This window comes from Salvelinus sp. IW2-2015, linkage group LG7 (assembly GCF_002910315.2).
Source record: "Salvelinus sp. IW2-2015 linkage group LG7, ASM291031v2, whole genome shotgun sequence".
Lineage (NCBI taxonomy): Eukaryota > Metazoa > Chordata > Actinopteri > Salmoniformes > Salmonidae > Salvelinus > Salvelinus sp. IW2-2015.
Genome location: NC_036847.1, coordinates 7,262,854 through 7,288,417, shown reverse-complemented (window position 1 = coordinate 7,288,417; position 25,564 = coordinate 7,262,854). Strand labels below are relative to the sequence as shown.

Sequence of the window (25,564 nt, the reverse complement as noted above, 5' to 3'; positions counted from 1 at the left end):
AATGCTAATCACTAGTTAGTCAGAGAAAACGTAGCTAGCTATACAGCCTGATACCAGTGTTGGTGTAGGCTTCAATCAGCATGTTGTGTGTGTAACAATATCTTCTAAATCAAAGAGCATGAATGTGTTAGCTACATTAAGTAGCTAAGAGAAATCATTGAATGTAGCCAAAGATTGTCCCCTAGGAAACACTGACCAAAACTTTGGTTCCTACCGTGTCACAATAACTCCTCCCTGCCATTTTCATTCGTTGTCATGTCAAATAAAACTGTATTCAAAGTGCCCACTATTATCTTCTAACTGTAGAATTTGAATAAACATTATTTTTCCATCATCCCATCAGTTCACCCAAGTGTTTTGATCTAAATCGCAAGTCAAATCACAACATTTGGTTAAAAATAAGGCCTGGTTTTCTTGCCCATATTGTGCAGTCCTATGTGGCAGTGAGGAAATGATCTCAAATGAGTGCAGGAAATGCAGAAATGTATGAAAATTCAGAAATGTATTTTTGGTTGAAGTTTAATTGAACAGTATAAAACAATCCGAATAGAGATAGATAGACCCATTGGAATCACTTAGAACGTATGTGTTGGCACCCTAGGGTCACACATTACTCATAAAGCAAATTTAAAACTTTTATTATTCCACAACATAAAATACAGTAAAAAAAAAAAAAAAAAATACAGTAATATGATATTTTGGCCATATCGCCCAGCCCTAATTGCAATTGATGTACATTATTATTCAGTTTACATTGGACTGTAGTAGGAATCTCCTAGCGTGTTCTCCTCATCCCCCGTCTGTCTGTCCAGAGGGCACAGGGAGGTTGTTCTTTGAGTTCTACCGTCTGCTGAGTGAGGCCAAGCCCAAGGAGGCCGAGGACCGCCCCTTCTTCTGGATGTTCGAGAACGTGGTCGCCATGGGCGTCAACGACAAGAGAGACATCTCCCGTTTCCTCGAGGTTTGTTGTGTCCACAATATCAATTCAATATCAATGGATCAATACAAGTGACAACCTCAGAGGTCTTTGGCATTACCTCTTGAGAAGTCGTCTCGTCTACTTAGTCTTTATTTATCGTTACTGACTCGCAACATAACAAGGAGTGAAAATGTGTAACCCACGGTGGCAGCGGTATGTTCAATTAAACACCAACCTGTGTGTGTGTGTGTGTGTGTGTGTGTGTGTGTGGTGTGGTGTGTGTGTGTGTGTGTGTGTGTGTGTGTGTGTGGTGTGTGTGTGTGTGGTGTGTGTGTGTGTGTGTGGTGTGTGTGGTGTTGTGGTGTGTGTGTGTGCCTGGGCGGCGTGCGTGCGTGCGTTCCTGACAGTGCATCCAGTGGATTGAATCGACGCCATTGAGATGTGTCCTGCCGGCCTCACAGGGCTAGGTACTTCTGGGGCAACGCTACCAGGGATGAACAGGTGTGTGATGACAACAGTGTGTTTGCCTATACTAACACAATCTTTTCATATTCCTGCGTTTACTTTAACATACAAAAATGACAAATTGCATTGTAGAAATCTAATTTGGTGAATTACACAGTAATAACTTATGAAATGACTTTATACTTGTTTTTGTTATTTGGGAATTCATTTCAACGCACATGGCACATGTTGAATAGTTGCCAAAAATGTGTTTTGTAGTAATGCAGGAGTACGACATTGTTACCAGTTGAATACTAGTGGAAACCGGTACAGGTAAAAGTAAAGTATCTAGCACTTCACTTTACGGATCTCTTGGCAGGATTTCCATTTCTAATTCCCATTCTTGTTTGTCAGGCCTCGGTGTGCATCTGGAATGGACAAGCTAGAGCTAGACAGGACTGTTCGTGGACCCAATGGCGTGTGGCTAAGGTCTAATCTAGCTCTCTTCATTCGTGGAACTGGACAGGAATCACTAAGTGATTTTATTTCAATATACAACCTATTGTTCGAAAGTTTGGGGGTCACTTAGAAATGTCCTTGTTTTTGAAGAAAGCAAATTTTTTGTCATAAAATAAAATCAAATTGATCAGAAATACAGTGTTGACATTGTTCAATGTTGTTAAGGACTATTGTAGCTGGAAACAGCTATTTTTTATGGGAAAAATCTAGAAAAGGCCGAGCTCTGGGACGCTAGCCTTCTAGGCAGAGTTCCTCTGCCCAGTGTCTGTGTTCTTTTGCCCATCTTCATCTTTTCTTTTTATTGGCCAGTCTGAGATATGGCTTTGTCTTTGCAACTCTGCCTAGAAGGCCAGTATCCCGGAGTTGCCTCTTCACTTTTCACCGCCTCTTCACTCTTCACGTTGAGACTGGTGTTTTGCGGTACTATTTAATGAAGCTGCCAGTTGAGGACTTGTGAGGCYTCTGTTTCTCAAACTAGACACTCTAATGTACTTGTCCTCTTGCTCAGTTGTGCACCGGGGCCTCCCACTCCTCTTTCTATTCAGGTTAGAGCCAGTTTGCGCTGTACGAGATCTTCAGTTTCTTGGCAATTTCTCACAAGGAATAGCTTTCATTTCTCAGAGCAAGAATAGACTGACGAGTTTCAGAAGAAAGTTCTTTGTTTCTGGCTATTTTGAGCTTGTAATCGAACCCACTAATGCTGATGCTCCAGATACTCAACTAGTCTAAAGAAGGCCAGTTTTATTGCTTCTTTAATCAGAACAGTTTTCAGGTGTGCTAAAATAATTGCAAATGGGTTTTCTAATGATCAATTAGCCTTTTAAAATGATAAACTTGGATTAGCTAACACAACATGCCGTTGGAACACAGGAGTGATGGTTGCTGATAATAGGCATCTGTACGTCTATGTAGATAATCCATAAAAAATCAGCTGTTTCCAGCTACAATAGTCATTTACAACAGTAARAATGTCTACACTGTATTTCTGATCAATTTGATGTTATTTTACTGGACAAAAAATGTGCTTTTCTTTCAAAAACAAGGACATTTATGAGTGACCCCAAACTGGTTACCAACATAATTAGAGCAGTAAAAATACATGTTTTGTCATACCCATTGTATATGGTCTGATAACTTTTTACTGCTCTAATTACTTTGGTAACCAGTTTCTAATAGCAATATGTCACCTCGGGGGTTTGTGGTATATGGCCAATATACCACAACTAAGGGCTGTTCTTTTGCATGACGCAACAATGAGTGCCTGYATACAACCCTTATCCGTGGTATATTGGCCATATACCACAAACCCCCGAGGTGACATATTGCTATTATAAACTGGTTACCAAAGTAATTAGAGCAGTAAAAAGTTATCAGACCATATACAATGGGTATGACAAAACATGTATTTTTACTGCTCTAATTACGTTGGTAACCAGTTTATAATAGCAATAAGGGGTTTGTGGTATATTGCCAATATACCTTGGCTAAGGGCTGTATCCAGGCACTGCGTTGCGTCATGAGTAAGAACAGCCCTTATCCATGGTATATTCTCCATATACAATATACCACACCCCCTCTGGCCTTATTGCTTATATATATATAGTACCCGTCAAAAGTTTGGACACACCTACTCATTCAAGGTTTTTCTTCTTTTTTTTTTTTACTATTTTCTACATTGTAGAATAATAGTGAAGACATCTAAACTAAGAATTACCACATATGGAATCATGTAGTGACCAAAAAAAGTGTTAAACAACTCAAAATATATTTTATATTTGAGATTCTTCAATGTAGCCACCCTTTGCCTTGATGACATTTTTTGCACACTCTTGGCATTCTCTCAACCAGCTTCATGAGGTAGTCAGCTGGAATGCATTTCAATTACCAGATGTGCCTTGTTAAAAGTTCATTTGTGGAATTTCTTTCCTTCTTAATGCGTTTGAGCCAATCAGTTGTGTTGTGACAGGGTAGGGGCGGTATACAGAAGATGGCCCTATTTGGTAAAAGACCAAGTCCATATTATGGCAGGAACCGCTCAAATAAGCAAAGAGAAACGACAATCCATCATTACTTTAAGACATGAAGTTCAGTCAGTCCAGAAAATTTCAAGAACTTTTAAGGTTTCTTCAAGTGCAGTCGCAAAAACCATCAAGCGCTATGATGAAACTGTCTCTCATGAGGGCCGCCACAGGAAAGGAAGACCCAGAGTTACCTCTGTTGCAGAGGATAAGTTCATTAGAACCCAAATAAATGCTTCACAGAGTTCAAGTAACAGACACATCTCAACATCAACTGTTTTATTTAAAAAAAAATATATATATATTTCACCTTTTTTTAACCAGGTAGGCCAGTTGAGAACAAGTTCTCATTTACTGCAACCTGGCCAAGATAAAGCAAAGCAGAGCGACAAAAACAACACCACAGGGTTACACATGGGATAAACAAACGTACAGTCAATAATACAATAGAAAAATTTGTATACAGTGTGTGCAAATAAAGCAAGGAGGTAAGGCAATAAATAGGCCAATAGTGGTGAAGTAAATACAATTTAGCAATTTACACTGGAGTGGTATATGTGCAGATGAGGATGTGCAAGTAGAAATACTGGTGTGCAAAAGAACGAAAACAAATATGGGGAATGAGGTAGGTATTGGTTGGATGAGCTATTTACAGATGGGCTTGTACAGCTGCAGCGATCGGTAAGCTGCTCTGACGGCTGACGTTTAAAGTTAGTGAGGGAGATATAAGTCTCCAACTTAGTGATTTTTGCAATTCCGTTCCAGTCATTGGCAGCAGAGAACTGGAAGGAAAGGCGGCAAAGAAGGTGTTGGCTTTGGGGATGACCAGTGAAATATACTTGCTGGAGCGCGTGCTATGGGTGGGTGTTGCTATACAAAACGGGAAATGGTCACTGTGATAGACTGATCAATTTGCTGAGTAGAGTTGTTGGAGCTTTTTGTAAATGACATTGCAAGTCCAAGGATTGGTAGGATATTCAGTTTTACGAGGGCATGTTTGGCAGCATGAGTGAAGGAGGCTTTGTTGCGAAATAGGAAGCCAATTCTAGATTTAACTTTGGATTGGAGATGCTTAATGTGAGTCTGGAAGGAGAGTTTACAGTCTAGCCGGACACCTAGGTATTTATAYTTGTCCACATATTCTAAGTCAGAACCGTTCAGAGTAGTGATGCTAGTCGGGCGGGTGGGTGCGAGCAGCGATCTGTTGAAGAGCATGCATTTCGCTTTACTAGCATTTAAGAGCAGTTGGAGGCCACGGAAGGAGTGTTGTATGGCGTTGAAGCTCGTTTGGAGGGTTGTTAACACAGTGTCTAAAGAAGGACCAGATGTATACAGAATGGTGTCGTCTGCGTAGAGGTGGATCAAAGAATCACCCGCAGCAAGAGCGACATCATTGATATATACAGAGAAAAGAGTCGGCCCGAAAATTGAACCCTGTGGCACCCCTATAGAGACTGCCAGAGGTCCGGACAACAGGCCCTCCGATTTGACACACTGTTGCTGCGGAGGTGCAGAGCTGTTGGCCGGGGTTGGGGTAGCCAGGTGGAAAGCATGGCCAGCCGTAGAGAAATGCTTATTGAAAATCTCGATTATCATGGATTTATCAGTGGTGACAGTGTTTCCTAGCCTCAGTGCAGTGGGCAGCTGGGAGGAGGTACTCTTATTCTCCATGGACTTTACAGTGTCCCAAAATATTATTAGTGCTGCAGGATGCAAATTTCTATTTGAAAAAGCTAGCCTTTGTTTCCTAACTGACTGTGTGTATTGGTTCCTGACTTCCCTGAAAAGTTGCATATCGCGGGGACTATTCGAAGCTAGTGAAGTACGCCACAGGGTGTTTTTGTGCTGGTCAAGGGCAGTCAAGTCTGGAGTGAACCAAGGGCTATATCTGTTCTTAGTTCAATATTTTTTGAAAGGGGAATGCTTATTTAAGATGGTGACYAAAGCACTTTTAAAGAACAACCAGGCGTCCTCTACTGACGGGATGAGGTCAATATCCTTCCAGGATACCCGGGCCAGGTCGATTAGAAAGGACTGCTCGCAGAAGTGTTTTAGGTGGTCGTTTGACCGCGGACCCATAACGGACGCAGGCAATGAGGCAGTGATCTCTGAGTATTTAGAGAGCAGCAGAGGTGTATTTACATTTAAGTCATTTAGCAGACGCTCTTATCCAGAGCGACTTACAAGTTGGTGCATTCACCTTATGATGTCCAGTGGAACAACCACTTTACAATAGTGCATCTAACTCTTTTAAGGGGGGGGGGGGGGTTAGAAGGATTACTTTATCCTATCCTAGGTATTCCTTAAAGAGGTGGGGTTTCAGGTGTCTCCGGAAGGTGGTGATTGATTCCGCTGACCTGGCGTCGTGGGGGAGTTTGTTCCACCATTGGGGTGCCAGAGCAGCGAACAGAGGGCAAGTTGGTCAGGATGATATCTATGAGGGTGCCCATGTTTACGGATTTGGGGTTGTACCTGGAAATTTTGGTGGCCTTCCTAAGCCAGGATTCAGACACGGCTTGGACATCAGGGTTTGCGGAGTGTGCTAAAGCAGTGAATAAAGCAAACTTAGGGAGGAGGCTTCTGATGTTAACATGCATGAACCCAAGGCTTTTACGGTTGCAGAAGTCAACAAATGAGAGCGCCTAGGGACACACAGGTCCTGGGTTAACCTCTACATCACCAGAGGAACAGAGGAGGAGTAGGATAAGGGTACGGTAAAGGCTATAAGAACTGGTCGTCTAGTGCTTTGGGAACAGAGAATAAAAGAAGCATATTTCTGTTCAGAGGAGACTACGTGAATCAGGCCTTCATGGTTGAATTGTTGCAAAGAAACCACTACTAAAGGACACCAATAAAAAGAAGAGACTTGCTTGGGCCAAGAAACACGAGCAATTAGACCGGTGGAAATCTGTCCTTTGGTTTGATGAGTTCGAATTTTAGATTTTTGGTTCCAACTGTCGTGTCTTTGTGAGACGCAGAGTAGGTGAACGGATGATCTCCACATGTGTGGTTCCCACCGTGAAGCATGGAGGAGGAGGTATGATGGTGTTGGGGGTGCTTTGCTGGTGACACTGTCTGTGATTTATTTCAAATTGAAGGCACACTTAACCAGCATGGCTACCACATCATTCTGCAGCGATACGCCATCCCATCTGGTTTGCACTTAGTGGGACTATCATTTGTTTTGACCCAACACACCTCCAGGCTGTGTAAGTGCAATTTGACCAAGAAGAAGAGTGATGGAGTGCTGCATCAGATGACCTGGCCTCCACAATCACCCGACCTCAACCCAATAGAGATGGTTTGGGATGAGTTGGACCACAGAGTGAAGGAAAAGCAGCCAACAAGTGCTCAGCATATGTGSGATCTCTTTCAAGACTGTTGGAAAAGCATTCCTCATGAAACTGGTTGAGAGAATGCCAAGCATGTGCAAAGCTGTCATCAAGYCAAAGGGTGGCTACTTTGAAGAATCTAAAATATGTTTTGTTTAACACTTGTGGTTACTACATGATTCCATATGTGTTATTTCATAGTTTTGATATCTTCACAATTATTTTACAGTGTGTAAAATAGTACAAATTAAGAAAAACCCTTGAATGAGTAGGTTTGTCCAAACTTTTGACTGGTACTGTATATACAGTGCATTTGGAAAGTATTCAGACCCTTTGASTTTTTCTAAATTTTCTACAGGTTTAGACATTTTTGCACATGTATTGAAAATAACAAACTGAAATGTCACATTCACAGTGCATTCGGAAAGTATTCCACATTTTGTTACGTTACAATCTTATTCTTAGATTGAGGGGGYAAAAACAATTGAATCAACCTACACACAATGCCAAAGCAAAAACAGWTWAAAAWAAACTGAAATATGACATTTATATAAGTATTCAGACCCTTTACTCAATACTTTGAAGCACCTTTTGCAGCGATTACAGCCTCCAGTCTTCTTGGGTATGACGCTACAAGCTTGGCACACCTGTATTTGGGGAGTTACTCACATTCTTCTCTGCAGATCCTCTCAAGCTGTCAGGTTGGGTGGGGAGAGTCGGTGTTCAGCTATTTTCAAGTCTCTTCAGAGATGTTCAAATCGGGCTCAAGTCTGGGCTCTGGCTGGGCCACTCAAGGACATTCAGAGACTTGTCCTGAAGCCACTCCTGCGTTGTCTTGGCTGTGTGCTTAGGGCCGTTGTCCTGTTGGAAGGTGAACCTTCGCTGTAGTCGGAGGTCCTGAGCGCTCTGGAGCAGGTTTTCATCAAGGATCTCTCTCTACTTAGCTCCGTTCAGGCCAAAGAGTTCAATCTTGGTTTCATCAGACCAGAGAATCTTGTTTCTCATGGTCTGAGTCTTTAGGTGCCTTTTGGCAAACTCCAAGCGGGCTGTCATGTGCCTTTTACTGGGGAGTGGCTTCTGTCTGGCCACTCTACCATAAAGGTCTAATTAGTGGAGTGTTGCAGAGATGGTGGCCTTCTGGAAGGTTCTAACATCTCCACAGAGGAACTCTGGAGCTCTGTCAGAGTGACCATCGGGTTCTTGTTCACCTTCCTGACCAAGGCCCTTCTCCCTTGATTGTTCAGTTTGGCCGGGCGGCCAGCTCTAGGATGAGTCTTGGTCGTTCCAAACTTCTTCCATTTAAGAATGATGGAGGCCACTGTTCTTGGGAACCTTCAATGCTGCAGACATTTTTTGGAACCCCTCCCCAGATCTGTGCCTCGACACAATCCTGTCTCGGCACTCTACGGACAATTCCTTCGACCTCTTGGCTTGGTTTTTGCTCTGACATGCACTGTCAACTGTCGGACCTTATATGGACAGATGTSTGCCTTTCAATCATATCCAATCAATTGAATTTATCACGGGTGGACTCCAATCAAGTTGTAGAAACATCTCAAGGATTATCAATGGAAACAGGGTACACCTGAGCTCAATTTCGAGGCTGATAGCAAAGGGTCTGAATACCTATGTAAATAAGGTATTTCTGTTTTTTATTTTTCATACATTTGAAACCATTTCTAAAAACTAGTTTTCGCTTTGTGTAGATTGAGGGGGAAAAACGATTTAATAAAGTTTAGAATAAGGCTGTACTGTAACAAAATGTGAAAAAAGTAAAGGCGTCTAAAGACTTTCCGATTGCACTGTGTGTGTGCGTGTGTGTGTGTGTATATATATATGCACACATAGTGTATTAATATGAGTGTGCATTTTCTTTGTCTGGTAGTTTGGAAAGGTGCGCACCATCACCACGCGCTCTAACTCCATCAAGCAAGGCAAAGACCAGCACTTCCCCGTCATGATGAACGGCAAAGAGGACATCCTGTGGTGCACCGAGTTGGAGAGGTGAGACCTAGACCCACAACTCTAATCTGACTGTGCCACTCTTGGGACTAATTTGTCCCAAGTGCGCCCTCTACCTTTTTTAACTCTGTGGTGCCTCTGTTAAAAAACAATGTCAAATCACATTCCTGGGTCATAGTCACTAGGCACCAAACAAAAGAAAACAGACTGAAACAGGGAGGGACTACCGGAACATGTCTTAAGCTCGTTTTTGTTTTCTGTTGCAAAATGTTTTGCTACTGTGTGAACTAATAAATAAGACCAAACTCTGCCCACACTGCCCTCTGATGCCACACTAATAATACATTTTATTTTCCATGACACCCAAAGTCACTTTACATACACAAGAAAATCAGCAGGATAAACAGCAATAAAATGACATTTTAAATAAGTATAAAAACATTATGACAGACTAACCAGGGAGAACACTAAAAATGATGACAGACTAACCATGGAGAACACTAAACATGATGACAGACTAACCAGGGAGAACACTAAACATGATGACAGACTAACCATGGGAGAAACTAAACATGATGACAGACTAACCAGGGAGAACACTAAACATGATGACAGACTAACCAGAGAGAACACTAAACATGATGACAGACTAACCAAGGAGAAACTAAACATGATGAAGACTAACCAGGGAGAACACTAAACATGATGACGACTAACCAGGGAGAAACAGTAAACATGATGACAGACTAACCAGGGGAAGAACACTAAACATGAATGACAGACTAACCAGGGAGAACACTAAACATGATGACAGACTAACCAGGAGAGCACTAACATGATGACAGATAACGCAGGGAGAACACTAAAACATGATGACAGACTAACCAGGGAGACACTAAAATGATGACAGACTAACCAGGGAGAAACTAAACATGATGACAGACTAACCAGGGAGACACTAAACATGATGACAGACTAACCCAGGGAGAAACACTGAACATGAATGACAGACTAACCAGGGAGAAACTAAACATGATGACAGACTAACCAGGGAGAACACTAAATATGATGACAGACTAACCAGAGAACACTAAACATGATGACAGACTAACCAGGGAGAACACTAAACATGATGACAGACTACAATGGAGAACACTAAACACGATGACAGACTAACCAGGGAGAACACTAAACACGATGACAGACTAACGCAGGGAGAAACACTAAACATGATGACAGACTAACCAGGGAGAACACTAAACATGATGACAGACTAACCAGGGAGAACACTAAACATGATGACAGACTAACCAGTGAGAACACTAAACATGATGACCGACTAACCAGGGATGTGAACTAGACAGAGGATAAAAGCTAAGACAACAGAGAATCTGGGTAAGRCTGTCTGAAGAGGTGTGTCTTTGGTATGAACATATGGGAGTGTAGGGGTGCAGGAGGTAAGTGAGGTCGGTGGGTGCCAGTCCATTGTAAGTGAGGTATGTGAGGGCTTTGTAGGTGAGCATGAGCAATTTGAAGATGATCCTGTATTGAATTGGGAGCCAGTGGGAGTGATGTGGTCCCAGGGTCTGGTGTGTGTGAGGAATAGTCCAGCTGAATTTTGAATGTGTTGAAGTCTGTCCGGTGTTTTGGCGGGGAGTCCATAGAGAATGGCGTTGCAGTAGTCCAGGCGTAAGAAAACAAAGGTGTGAATGAGGGTTTCAACATTGGGGTCAGTGAGAGAGGGTCTGAGTTGTGAGATGTTTTTGAGGTGGAAGAAGGCTGACRTAGTGATGTTTCGGATATGGGGTACAAATGACAGAGTGGGGTCAAATGTAACACCAAGGTTCCTGACTGTGGAGTTGGAGTGGATGGTGAAGCCGTCGATTTCGATTTTGAGTTCACCCAGTTTCTTGATGAGGGAGTTGGGGCCCATGAGTTTTGTCGCCATTTAGTTTTTAAAAGTTTTCACTTCACAGAGATAGTCAACAACACAGGGGGGTTGCAGAGTGGTGGTGTTTTGTGTGGATGTAGATGTATGTCTGTGTAACGYATGTGAAATGGCTAGCTAGTTAGCGGGTACGCGCTAATAGCGTTTCAATCGGTTACGTCACTTTCTCTGAGACTTGAAGTAGGGTTTCCCCTTGCTCAGCAAGGGCCGCAGCTTTTGTGGAGCGATGGGTAACGATGCTTCGTGGGTGACTGTTGTTGATGTGTGCAGAGGGTCCCTAGTTCGCGCCCGAGGTCGGAGCGAGGGGACGTACTAAAGTTATACTGTTACATTAATGCTGTTGACCAGGATCACTGGTTGCTGCGGAAAAGGAGGAGGTCGAAAGGGGGGTGAGTGTAACGGATGTGAAATGGCTAGCTAGTTAGCGGGTACGCGCTAATAGCATTTCAATCGGTTACGTCACTTGCTCTGAGACTTGAAGTAGGGTTTCCCCTTGCTCTGCAAGGGCCGGGGCTTTTGTGGAGCGATGAGTAACGACGCTTCGTGGGCGACCGTTGTTGATGTGTGCAGAGGGTCCCTGGTTCGCGCCCGAGGTCGGGGCGAGGGGACGTACTAAAGTTATACTGTTACATCTGCATAACAGTGAAATCTGAATTCAAATACTAAACAGTAATGGACCTAACACTGAGCCTTGTGGGYCAACTTGTGATACACCATTGTTCTGATCATCTGTTTCCTCAAGGATCTTTGGCTTCCCAGTCCACTACACAGATGTGTCAAACATGGGTCGCGGTGCCAGGCAGAAGCTGCTGGGCAGATCCTGGAGCGTGCCTGTCATCAGACACCTGTTTGCCCCACTGAAGGACTACTTTGCATGTGAATAATTCCCTCCCTGATCCATCACTCTATCCATTCCACACCTCACCTTGACCTTCTCCAATCATGAGGCTGTGTAGGTAATGGTAGGGGAGGGCCCCTTCTGGAAGAGCAGGAGGACACAAGACTGGGCAAGTACAAATGATGACTTTGCTCTCACCACTCTCCGTTCAGCCTAGGTGTTTTCATRCAACACACTTGAAAAATACCCTACAATCAAGGAGTCAGACCTGCTTCTACTGAGCGAAACCAGCCCTGCCATAGGGGAATCATTTGAGGGTCCGGCTCCTATAGCCTTCCCTGTAGCAAAAGGCTGGACTGAGTGTGGCATGGAAAATACCACTGATCGTCAATCAGAAGTGCCAATGCCAAGTTAGACCATCTTGTTATCCGCTGGTAGCCAAAGTGTTATTTTAGGGTTTTACGGTTTTAAACACTGCTTTTATTTTATTTTTACTAATGACTTCCCCTTATGTTGTCTTTGACTGGTTTTGTTGGGATCACCATTTTTTTTTTTTTGTTGATCAAACATATTTTGATGCCATGCTGATTTATATATAAATTCTTAAATTGATATAGATCTCTTTATGAATGAGCAGAAATTTTATTTTTCCATTTTTATGTCAACATAGTCAGGGTTGGGAAATATACATGTTCTTCTCCCAAATGCCAATGGACTGAGGAAGAATCCATTCTCAGCCATATCCAAATATTATTATTTTTTAAATACTGTAAAATCAATGCAAAGACATGTAAAGACATCTCAATATTGGACATTTTAACATTTGTCATCTGCTACTGTTCTAAGATATCCAGATTTTTTAACTGGATTTTTTTTTATTTCACCAAAAATAAGTGGGCATTACCTCATCATCCAGGGCATCTAAAAACACACCTTGGTCATCTGTGCAAAAACAACAACAAAAACATTTGACACTTGTTTTTTTAGTCACTGGAATGTTTTATAGAACTTTTATACTTCATTGTTATACTGTATATATGCAAATGTTTACAGGATTTAACAGTATTTGATTGGACTGGGAGTTTGACTGTCCTAATGTCATCTTAAATTGATCTTTTTAAATCTGTGAATTTCAGCAGTTGATAACCCCCAGTATGGGGCATAGATATGCCTCACCTCACATTAAAGTACTCTGAACTTCAGATTGAAGTACAATATACACTTTTTGTCTACTTATTTTGGCTACATTTGTAGCCCTTTTTTGTTTTGGTAATTGAATGTGTACAGTTTGCTATTCCGTTTTTTAAATACTGGACATGTAACAGATTTTACATATCATATGTGCACAGTGGAGACCTGCCAGTTATTTGTTTTTGAGTTGTCTGTACTCACTGAGTACTACTCAATAATACTCACTCATTCAGGGTGCCTTTTATCAGTATGTTCAAAGAGCTACTTCAGTTACACACTGATTGTATGTCCATGACATAACCAGCAGTTGCTTTACTTCAAAGGTCATTTTTTACTAAGATGCCAAAATACATAAATCGTTTACATGCTTTATCACTACTGTATTGTTTAAAGTTTGCTGAATGTCATGCTTATGATTTTGAATATTCTAAAAGTTTTTTCTATCATTTTATGACTACCTTTAAAATGTTTAGTTTTATATACTCAGATATTCTGCTTACTTGTAACAGTATCTGAAATAGTAGCACAACATACTGTATATAAGGCTTGCTTCACATTTATCATTTTATAGAGCATTTTAGAACATGATTGTAATCAATAGGATTTTTTTATTGTCAGTGCATGTTAGATTTGCAACTTCGACAACTGTTAGATGTGCTTGATTTATCTTTTGTGAAAAATACTTTCTCCAATAATACTGTACTTTCATTGTGCTTTAAAAAAAAAAAAAATATTAACCTTTTTTAAATCTACACTTGTGATTTGAAGTGCAAGCAATTCAAAAAGACCAGTCTGCTATTTTTGCATTTTTTGAAAAAGCAGCAAGAAAGTATTTCTGTGTACTCGGTATATGTTACTTTTATTCAATAAAAAACCTTCGTTCTAAGCTGACATATGGAATTGTTTTAAGAAGGTCATACCGTGTATCATTTAGCTATTTGATTTAGAATTTTAGGACCCCTTTAGGCATCAAAAAATACATACAAAAATTTGATAAAATATTGAATTTGGCCTTTACTACTATAGCCCATAGAAATGCATTGAATAACACATTCAAAAATGTTTAGATCTAGGAAATGTAAGAATGTGTGTATATATATATATATACAGTTGAAGTCGGAAGTTTACATACACCTTAGCCAAATACATTTAAACTCAGTTTTTCACAAAACCTGACATTTAATCCCGGTAAAAATTCCCTGTCTTAGGTCAGGTAGGATCACCACTTTATTGTAAGAATGTGAAATGTCAGAATAATAGCAGAGAGAATGACTTACTTAAGCTTATATTTCTTTCATCACTTTCCCAGTGGGTCAGAAGTTTACATACACTCAATTAGTATTTGGTAGCGTTGCCTTTAAATTGTTTCACTTGGGTCAAACGTTTCGCGTAGCCTTCAACAAGATTCCCACAATAAGTTGGGTGATTTTGGCCCATTCCTCCTGACAGAGTCAGGCTTGTAGGCCTCCTTGCTCGCACACACTTTTTCAGTTCTGCCCACAAATTTTCTATAGGATTGAGGTCAGGGTTTGTGATGGCCACTCCAATAACTTGACTTTGTTGTCCTTAAGCCATTTTGCCACAACTTTGGAAGTATGCTTGGGGTAATTGTCCATTTGGAAGACCCATTTGCGACCAAGCTTTAACTTCCTGACTGACGTCTTGAGATGTTGCTTCATTATATCCACATCATTTTCCGTCCTTATGATGCTATCTATTTTCTGAAGTGCACCAGTCCCTCCTGCAGCAAAGCACCTCCACAACATGATGCTGCCACCCCCATGCTTCACGGTTGGGATGGTGTTCTTTGGCTTGCAAGCCTCCCCCTTTTCCTCCAAACATAACGATGGTCATTATGGCCAAACAGTTCTATTTTTGTTTCATCAGACCAGAGGACATTTCTCCAAAAAGTACAATCTTTGTCCCCAACAGTAGTTTGCAGGCTTTTTTATGGCGGTTTTGGAGCAGTGGCTTCTTCCTTGCTGAGCGGCCTTTCAGGTTATGTCGATATAGGACTCGTTTTACTGTGGATATAGATACTTTTGTACATGTTTCCTCCAGCATCTTCACAAGGTCCTTTGCTGTTGTTCTGGGATTGATTTGCACTTTTCCCACCAAAGTACGTTCATCTCTAGGAGACAGAACGCTTCTCCTTCCTCAGCGGTATGACGGCTGCGTGGTCCCATGGTGTTTATGCTTGCGTACTATTGTTTGTACAGATGAATGTGGTACCTTCAGATGTTTGGAATTTGCTCCCAAGGATGAACCAGACTTGTGGAGGTCTACAATTTATTTTTTGAAGTCTTGGCTGATTTCTTTTGATTTTCTCATGATGTCAAGCAAAGAGGCACAGATTTTGAAGGTAGGCCTTGAAATACATCCACAGGTACACCTCCAATTGACTCAAATTATGTCAATTTGCCTATCAGAAGCTTCTAAAGCCATGACATAATTTTCTAGAATTGTCCAAGCTGTTTAAAGGCACAGTCAACTTACTTTCCTGTCCTAGATGGGTGTTTAAATTCTGGTCAGATTACCAAAAAAGAACACGCCTTTTTGGCTATTCAACACCCTAAAATTGCCACATAATATACTTTGCCGAAATTACACAAGAATGTTACAAAACCTCCAGGGCGCCCTATTGTATCAAATCAAAATTGTATTGGTCACATACACATGGTTAGCTGATGTTATTGCGAGTGTAGTGAAATGATTGATGGGCATTATCGACTTTTGTTTACTTTTTTATTAGACCAGTCGCAGAACAGCTCCCCTCCTTTGTAAAGGACAGCAGCAGTATGATCTCAATTATTGAATATCTTGATCCTCTCCCTGATAATACTTTGTTAGTTACTTTTTATGTTGAGTCGTTATACACACATATTCCACACGAGGGCGGTATTGAAGCCATGGAACATTTTCTTCTGCAACGTGACCCTAATGAACTACCTTCCAGTGCATGCATTATTGGCTGAAATAATACTTACACACACAACTACTTCATGTTTCTAAATTATTTATTTATTCAGACGAAGGGTACTGCTATGGGATCCCCCTATGGCTCCTAACTATGCTAATTTGTATGTGGGTTACATGGAGAAACAGTCTATTTTCAACCCTCTCAAAAATGTTTTCTTGCCTAACATCATGATTTGGAAACGGTGCATTGATGATATTTTTGTTCTATGGAGGGGTGATGCAAAACAGCTCTAGGCTTTTCTTAACTCTCGTTCTGAGCACCTGAGATTTACTATGCAATCTGACACACGTCAAATCCGTTTCCTTGATCTTCTGATTTTGTGTGAGGATAATGTTCTATACACTGATCTTTACAGGAAACCTATTGATCATAACAATTTGTTGAGGGCTGATGGTTGTCACCCGCTTATCTTGAAAAACAGTTTCCCTACAGCCAATTCTGTCGAATCAAAAGAATTTGCAAAAAACAAATCAGATTTCGACAGAAATATGGCTGAGACGCAAAGAAAATTAAAGGAGAGTGGGTACAATAATGGTCAGATTAATACTGCCATTGAAAAAAATCAAAACAGGACAGTCTCGCAAAAATAAGTATTTTTTGCGTTCTAACTATTTGCTATTCAACGTGCTCTGAACAAATGAAGGGAATCGTTCACAAACAAGATCCGATAACAGTATCGGTAATGTGTTTTCCGACCCTCCCTTGGTCGTATTCTCGCGGGGCAGAAATCTCAGAGATCAATTGGTAAACTCTGATTTACCACCACAAAATATCTCTACACCACGTCTATTTGCGCCTCTACCAGATGGAAACTATTCAATGCAATGGCTCTTACAAATGTAGATCCTTCAAACACCCCCAAACAGGGAAACAGATCCCAATCAAAGGTGTTATCACGTGCTCCACAAAGGCAGTTATTTATCTTATAAATAACCTTGTGGTAAAAAGTATGTGGGTAAAACAAAGCGCGAATTAAAAGTATGAATCTCGGAGCATCGTAGCACCACTTCACGTACCCAGTTGCGGCCCACTTTTTGGAAGCGAACCACTCGATTTCGTCCCAATGTTATATCGGCATCGACAATTTATTGTTAAAACGAGAGGCTGCCTGGATCTTTCATTTAAAGACCCTTGCTCCCTTCGGTCTTAACGTAGACTTTGATCTGAAGCCATTGTGATGTTGCTATTCATTGTAAATGTTTGTAGGCCTATGTAGCCAAATTGTATATATGACCTTATGCTATCCATTCATGTTGCTATCCATTCAATGTTATTTTTATATCTGAGAATTAACCAATGATATCAAGCCACACCCAGCCATGATTACAGACTCCTGTGTGTCTCCCTTGCCACTACATAAACTAGTGACCTGCAGTGTTTGTGGTGATACCCTGATGAAGATAGCTTGTCTGTTGAAACGTTGGATATTAGGTTATTCAATTATTGCATCTTAGCTCCTAGAGTGTGCAGCTCTCCTTTTCTTTTTCCAAGTGTTTCACTCCGCTTGCCAGCACCTCTGCCTAAACAGGTGTGTGTTTCTTTCACCTCCAGATTAAGTCAAGAAACACCAACACATTTCTTATGAGATTTTGGGATGATTGCGATCAAATGGTCACATTCTTCTCTCATGTGGCCAAAACTCAAGAGCCACTCCACTATGCAAAATATGTGTTTTGATTGAAACAAAACCCATGTAGGCTATGTTACATGTTTATGCTACCATGTTAACCATGTTTATGCTACCATCTACTCTGAAATTCGCTCACAATACATCATTTAAAAAACAACACTATTTCGAAACTGTAGCCTACAACTCAAGAAGATCTAAATGCATATCCCATGTAACTGATTTGAGATCAAATGGACGGGTATGCAGATGCTACATGGACGAGTCACTGGGAAAACTTGAAGAATTGTCATTCTCGATTGACAGTGAGAAATGCACAAGGGGGGTTGTCTATGAGTCGGGCAGACTGCAGATGTGCAGAAGCTTCAGGACATTTAGCATTTGGGAAGAAAGGTCCAGAAAAGTCGGATCTGCAGCCTCGGCCTTGTATTAAATAATAGTATTGTGTTGGAAGTCTGGCTCATTCATTGTTTTGTTCACTCATGAATCACTCACTACTTCCTTTTCTATCTTCCAAAGCTTTCTGCATGTGCTGTATGTGCTGTATGTGCTGTATGACTGACGATGTAGAGATTGTCCATCCACTATTTGAAGGAAGCTTTTGCCTTTAATGCAAGGTAAAGCCAAACATATATTCCTCGTACGGTTCCTTTCTACATTTTACCATGTAGTACTGGTCACAGAGGTTCCAAAAAACATATATGTTACACAAAATGTATTGTGCGTGTGTTGCGTCCAATTTTTCAGATGTTCAGGTCTACCCTAGTTGTGCCAATTTCTCAATCTTTTTATGGGAAGTTGTAACGACTACTCTTCCCTACAGGATAACTTCACTGAGACTCTTTATCGGTACGATGAGGATGGCTACCAGTCATACTGTACAGTGTGTTGTGCTGGCCGGGAGGTCATCCTCTGCTGGAACGACAGCTGCTGCCGGTGAGAAACAGTCTTTGCTACTTACTCTCTCACTCCAATGGAGGCTAGTGGTAGGAGGGACCGTTCTCCCCATTTCTCCCTCCACCAGCCTCCAATGATGCTCCCTATGCCATTGTCTACTGTAAACCTTCCAGACATGGGTCATGTTCGAACATATTTCTTCTCCACAGCTCCTACTGTTTGGACTGCCTAAACATCTTGGTTGGTCCAGGTACCTTCGACTCTCTGAAGGAGGTGGATCCATGGATCTGCTACCTGTGCCAACCACACCATGCCCACGGTGCCCTGGAACCCCGTCTGGACTGGAGCATCCATGTCCAGGAGTTTTTTTGCAAATGATAGTGCCTTTCAGTTTGTGAGTGGCACAAACCTTCGGGTGGAATGCTCTCTGTTTTGATCTGCTCATTGGTGGGAGCTCTTGCAACCATCTGTCCATCATGAACCCAGCATGGAAGGGACTGTTTGGTATGTTCGGGACTTGAATAGATCAACAAACCTTTTAAAAATGCATTTCCATAAACATTTCCATACGCAATATTGGCGGCAAGGCTAGCGGGGGAGGGGGGGGGGGGGCATTGCTAATAGTGTTAGCGCAATGACATGCTAGCTGTTCCCATAGACCACTAGTCATTGAGCCAACGATGATCCACTTCAAAGTGCGTCTCGCCAGAAATATATATATATATTTTTAAATGACAATCTTTTTTTACAGCGGTGGCAACAATTTGGCAAAGGTTCTAAATGAATATAGGGGAAACACAGGTTTAGTGCGGCTTGTATACATTACCAGTAGAGGGCAGTGTATGAAAATGTGGTGCAGTTCAAATAGGCAAGTATAGTGCAACATCGGTCTGTTAGCTCTAATGTGGTTATCAGTTCTGCAGTGTGGTTTAAGTGTTGCGCAAGGTCAAAATGGCATTGTTCACTGCCTAGCTACAGTGCATAACCCGACTATTTCCTGACTATTCCCCTGTGTTATGGGTGCTTATTACATCTCTGTCAGTAGAGAGGACGGGCGGCCCTTCTTTTGGTTGTTTGAGAACGTGGTGTTCATGAACAACAAGGCCAAAATCTTCCGCTTTCTGGTGGTTAGCTAGCCCRACTCACTCACTCTCCTCAGAACAGTTGTATTGTGCTGCGTTCATGTGAAACTCAGGGTTCAAGCTTAAAACAAGRGTTCCCTARTTATATTTATGAGTCTTGGTCTGGGTTTCTGAATGGTTTTGAAGTTGGAAACTGTTATAATTTCGAGAGCACATGAACACAGCATCAGATCTCTCGATTTGGATGCAAATCATACTGTCTAAATATTCTGTAGTTTAGAACCCAACTGACTGATACTCTGTTGTCAGTGCAACCCGGTTCTGGTGGATGCGGTGAAAGTGAGCCCGGCCCATAAAGCGCAATACTTTTGGGGCAGCATCCCTGGGACGAACAGGTATGTGTCTCCACCCTGGACCAAACTTAACCACTCAGCTGGTCCTTGATCCTTTCTCATCAACCACATTGATTCTTGAAACCTCAGATGAAAAGTGAATTCAATGCAATTAATCAAATCAAATCCAACTTTATTTGTCACATGCGCCGAATACAACAAGTGTAGACCTTACCGTGAAATGCTTACTTACAAGCCCTTAACCAACAGTGCAGTTCAAGAAGAGTTAAGAAAATATTTACCTAATAAACTAAAGTAAAAAATTATAAAAATTAACACAATAAAATAACAATAACGAGGCTATATACAGGGGGTACCGGTACTGAGTCAATGTGCGGGGATACAGGTTAGTCGAGGTCATTTGTACATGTAGGTKGGGGTGAAGTGACTATGCATAGATAATAAACAGCGAGTAGCAGTAGTGTACAAAACAAATGGAGGGGGGGTGGTCAATGTAAATAGTCCGGTGGCCATTTAATTAATTGTTCAGCAGTCTTATGGCTTGGGGGTAGAAGCTGTTAAGGAGCCTTTTGGTCCTAGACTTGGCACTCCGGTACCAATACATAGTCTGCTGTTATGTGGGTGTTCGGAAAAACCCAGGACCACACCAGTGTGACATGATCTTTAGGCTCATCTCTCTCTGTTCATAAGAATAACACTGGCGACCCTGTCTGACTGATTCAAATCAAATTCTAATAAAATGTTATTTGTCACATGATTCGTAAACAACAGGTGTAGACTAACAGTGAAATGCTTACTTGCAGGCCCTTCCCAACAATGCAGAGAGAAATAATAGAAAAGTAAAACACTTAATACTAAATAAACAATGAGTAACGATAACTTGGCTATATACATGGGGTACCAGTACCGAGTCGATGTGCAGGGCTACGAGGTAATTGAGGTAGATATGTGCAAAGAACTAGGAATATAGTGACAGATAATAAACAGTAGCAACAGCGAATGTGATGATTATCTCTTTGGTGATGAGTCTGCTTCCTGTCTTCAGAAATGTCCTTAGGTTTTGTTCAATGTATCTGATTCTGTTCTAGGCCCATCATCACATCACAGAACGACAAGGTCAATCTCCAAGACTGCCTTGAAAGGGGCAGAGTTGCCAAGGTCAGACAAATTGTCAAGTGTATTTTCCATTTAACCTTTATTTAACTAGGAAGTCCCAATCTGATCCTCTTTGGTTGTTTTCAAACATTGTTGTCCAGTTTTTCCATTTTAATTTGAGTTACAGTGCCTTGCAAAAGTATTCATCCCCCTTGGCATTTTTCCTATTTTGTTGCATTACAACCTGTAATTTAAATTGATTTTTTATTTGGATTTCATGTAATGGACATACACATAATAGTCAAAATTGGTGAAGTGAAATTAAAAAATTTACTTGTTTCAAAAAATCTAAAAAATCTAAAACAGGAAAGTGGTGCGTGCATATGTATTCACGCCCTTTTCCAAGAAGCTCCTAAATAAGATCTCGTGCAACTAATTACATTCAGAAGTCACATGATTAGTTACAAAGTCCGCCTGTGTGCAATCTAAGTGTCACATGATCTGAATATATATACACCTGTTCTGAAAGGCCCCAGAGTCTGCAACACCACTAAGCAAGGGGCACCACCAAGCAGGCGGCACCATGAAGACCAAGGAGCTCTCCAAACAGACAGTGAAGCATGGTGGTGGCAGCATGTTTTTCATCGGCAGGGACTGGGAAACTGGTCAAAAGTGAAGGAATGATGGATGGCGCTAAATACAGGGAAATTCTTGAGGGAAACCTGTTTCAGTCTTCCAGAAATTTGAGACTGGGACGAAGGTTCACCTTCCAGCAGGGCAATGACCCTAAGCATACTGCTAAGCAACACTCGAGTGGTTTAAGGGGAAACATGTAAATGTCTTGGAATGGCCTAGTCAAAGCCCAGACCTCAATCCAATTGAGAATCTGTGGTATGACTTAAAGATTGCTGTACACCAGCGGAAGCCATCCAACTTGAAGGAGCTGGAGCAGTTTTGCATTGAAGAATGGGCAAAAATCCCAGTGGCTAGATGTGCCAAGCTTATAGAGAAATACCCCAAGAGACTTGCAGCTGTAATTGCTACAAAAGGTGTCTCTACAAAGTATTGAGTTTGGGAGGGTGAATAGTTATGCACGCTCAAGTTTTCKGTTTTTTTGTCTTATGTCTTGTTTGCTTCACAATAAAAAATATTTTGCATCTTCAAAGTGGTAGGCATGTTGTGTAAATCAAATGATACAAACCCCCCAAAAAATCTATTTTAATTCCAGGGTGTAAGGTAACATAATAGGAAAAATGCCAAGGGGGTGAATACTTTCGCAAGCCACTATATTCTAACCCTCTTTCTTTGTAACCTGTAGCTGTCTGTTTCCAACCATTTCCTAGTGTCTTACGTTCTTGTTTTCCTTTGTTTAGTTTTTATTCTATTGCACAGTTCACAAAAGTGAGGACAATCCCCACCAACTCGAACTCTCTCAAGCAGAACAAAGATGTGGGCAAGCTCCCGGTATCAGAGAAAGGCGTGGATGACAACATGTGGATCACAGTGCTAGAAAAGGAGGCATTTTGAAATGTAGCATTTAATTGATTCTCACTTTTATTTCTTGAAATTCAGTTGAAATGAAAGGTCAACTGCCCCTTAGAACCAACTTCTCTGGTTTTGAACGGACTATGTCGCATCGATATGAGTCAGAAACATTAATTCTACACTCTGACTTTTTTTTCTCCAAAAGGGTTCATCGGCTGTCCCCATAGGAGAACCCTTTTTGGTTCCATGTAGACCCCTCTGTGGAAAGGGTTCTACCTGAAGCCAAAATAGGTTCTTCAAAAGGCTTCTCTTATTGGGACAGCTGAAGAACACTTAAGTTCTAGAGTGTAGTGTCAAAATTGACTGCAAAGTGTAAATAGGATAATTTTGGTCATAAAGTACTTTTACTGGAGGTTAGTTATGGATTATGATCATGGCCACTTGCCCAGTGCTGTGCTGCGTGCACTCTATCCAATCAGAGCAGCCAAAACCTCCAGACAGTGAGACAAACCTGCACATTACACATAGCCTAAGACTTGTTTACATAAGACAACACGTCGCCAACGTTATGTTGAAATAACCCTTGGCCCTAAGCCCTTTATGGAGTGGCCATTTGCTGATATGTTTGATAGTGTCAATCACTCCAGTCTGCCACTTATTTGGGCAAAATTAGAATTGAGACGATCTAAAGCGCACTTTTATCCCAAATGCAACATATCAATATTGCAAAACACATTAGTGAGCATCTTATGTCCCCCACAACCTGTTTTGTAACATGATTCCTTGTGAAACACTGCTAGACAGACACATACTCTGGTAATAGATAGTGAGAAGGTTGTAAAAAACAAAACGGCACTGCAGCACACACGTCACCACTCGCCAGTGACTTGATAAGCTAATTGTTGCCTGGCTGCTCGATGTGCCTGCCAGCTACTACTTGTAAGCTTCATTGCCAAACACAGAGTTGGATCTTAGCTAGCTAGCAAGTGATTTTGGGCACTGATAAACAGCTTATACTTTATTTACGATAGTTTGACAGCTTGCAGATGATGACGTTGTAGATATGTTATTGTTCTCAGAAATCAGTCCTGAACACGCAGACAGACTTTCCTGACTCGATAGTGCACTGCATGCAGCCTGACTCGTTTTTCATGCACATGTTTTTACCTGAGAAATACCACACCAAAAACCTTAGCTAGAATTGCACGACTAACACCTCTTCTGCAAAAACATCGAAATTAATGACAGATTTCTTGATTTATCTATTTCCAGGAAGTGACTATTTTGAGGAAGTGGCTATGTTGTTGCTTGCTACGGTGACAAACGACAGGGTACAATATGTGAACATAACACATCCACATCAAACCTCACCCCAAGACAACTCTTGTTTGGCTTCAGTCATGGCCGCTAGCATTTCTTAATGAGCAATCTTCAAAACGAGGCCTAATCAGGAAGTGCAGTCACTCTTTAACAATTTTCTCTTCTGCCTGTCACTTCAAGGATCTTCGGCTTCCCCAAGCACATCTAGTTCCTCAGCAACAGAGATGGGGGAGAGGTCAATGGCTGACCCTTCATGGTGTAATCCCCAGGAGTGACAGTTGGGTTCAGCAAGGACACTTAAGCTAGACATACATTAGACAACGACAAAAATCTTGACATCTTGGGAGCACTCCCATTATGGGAATTGTCTGCATAATCTTGTCATCCTGAAGTCTGTGACCGGTGTGCTCTTTTTTTCCCTTCATTTTATTACCAATGTAGAAAAGTCTGTATACATACAATAAGTACATAAATAGACAATGATGACATATGCTAGGGGGTACAACAAATTACAGATTATACAAAGAAACACATTGATTGTTTTAACAACTTTCTTATTAGAAGAATGTAGTATGGTCTTAATGTACTGCTCAAATTCCTTATAGAAATGTAATGGGTGCGTGTTGGTGGCAGGGAAGTCAGGCGCAGGAGAACGAACTTGGTATAAACGGAGTCGTTTAATAAGTGCTGACCAAACTCCAAAAACCAAAATATATAAAAATAACAAAGTGGGTACAAAACCCGTCGCACACCACCACATACTAGCACAATCACATACAATAAAACAATCTCCGACAAGGACATGAGGGGAAACCGAGGGTTAAATACACATGTAATTGATGGGATTGGAACCAGGTGTGAAGGAAGACAAGACAACAACCACATGGAAAAGAAAAATGGATCAGTGATGGCTAGAAAGTTGGTGATGTCGACCCCCAACACCGCCCGAATAAGGAGAGGGACCGACTTCGGGAGGAAGTCGTGACAGTATCCCCCCCCCCCCCCGACGCGCGGCTCCAGCAGCGTGTCGGCACCGACCTCGGGGACGACCCGGAGGGCGAGGCGCAGGGCGATCCGGATGGAGACGGTGGAAATCTCGCAGCATAGAAGGATCCAACACGTCCTCCACCGGAACCCAGCATCTCTCCTCCGGACCATACCCCCCAGTCCACGAGGTACTGAAGGCCCCTCGCCCGAGGTCTCGAATCCAGTATGGAATGAACGGAGTACGCCGGGGCCCCCTCGATGTCCAGAGGGGGCGGAGGAACCTCCCGTAACTCAGACTCCTGGAGCGGGCCAGCCACCACCGGCCTGAGGAGAGACACATGGAATGAGGGGTTAATGTGGTAATCGGGGGAATGCGGTAATCGGGAGGAAGCTGTAACATGTAACCTGTAACATACAACATAGAAGCACTCTGCGCACCAGGGACACATGCTCAGCGCGTGTAGTGGAGTATATCAAAATGTCATCAATATACACCACCACACCCGTCCTGTGCAGGTCCCTGAAAATCTCGTCTACAAAGGCTTGGAAGACTGATGGCGCAGTCAT

General features: G+C 41.8%; 2 protein-coding genes and 1 pseudogene across 2 annotated transcripts; all 3 read left to right on the top strand.

The window, feature by feature from the left end:
* LOC111966294 (DNA (cytosine-5)-methyltransferase 3B-like) overlaps positions 1-1,168 on the top strand; it is a 41,677-nt pseudogene extending 40,509 nt beyond the window's left edge.
* A 190-nt stretch (positions 1,169-1,358) lies between these two features.
* Positions 1,359-14,062, top strand: LOC111966901 (DNA (cytosine-5)-methyltransferase 3B-like). Its single transcript, XM_070444605.1, is given in 5 exon segments — positions 1,359-1,420; positions 1,778-1,814; positions 1,817-1,852; positions 9,118-9,236; positions 11,885-14,062. Coding segments are annotated over 5 exon segments (396 nt in total). The 3' UTR covers positions 12,027-14,062.
* Positions 14,063-19,688: 5,626 nt separating this feature from the next.
* Positions 19,689-24,218, top strand: LOC111966900 (DNA (cytosine-5)-methyltransferase 3C-like). The gene is made up of 5 exons (XM_023991853.1): positions 19,689-19,802; positions 20,067-20,152; positions 21,199-21,268; positions 22,598-22,719; positions 24,191-24,218. Exons 1-5 carry the CDS (start codon positions 19,692-19,694, stop codon positions 24,216-24,218), a joined length of 417 nt encoding a protein of 138 aa, XP_023847621.1. The 5' UTR covers positions 19,689-19,691.
* The last annotated feature ends 1,346 nt before the right edge of the window (positions 24,219-25,564 follow it).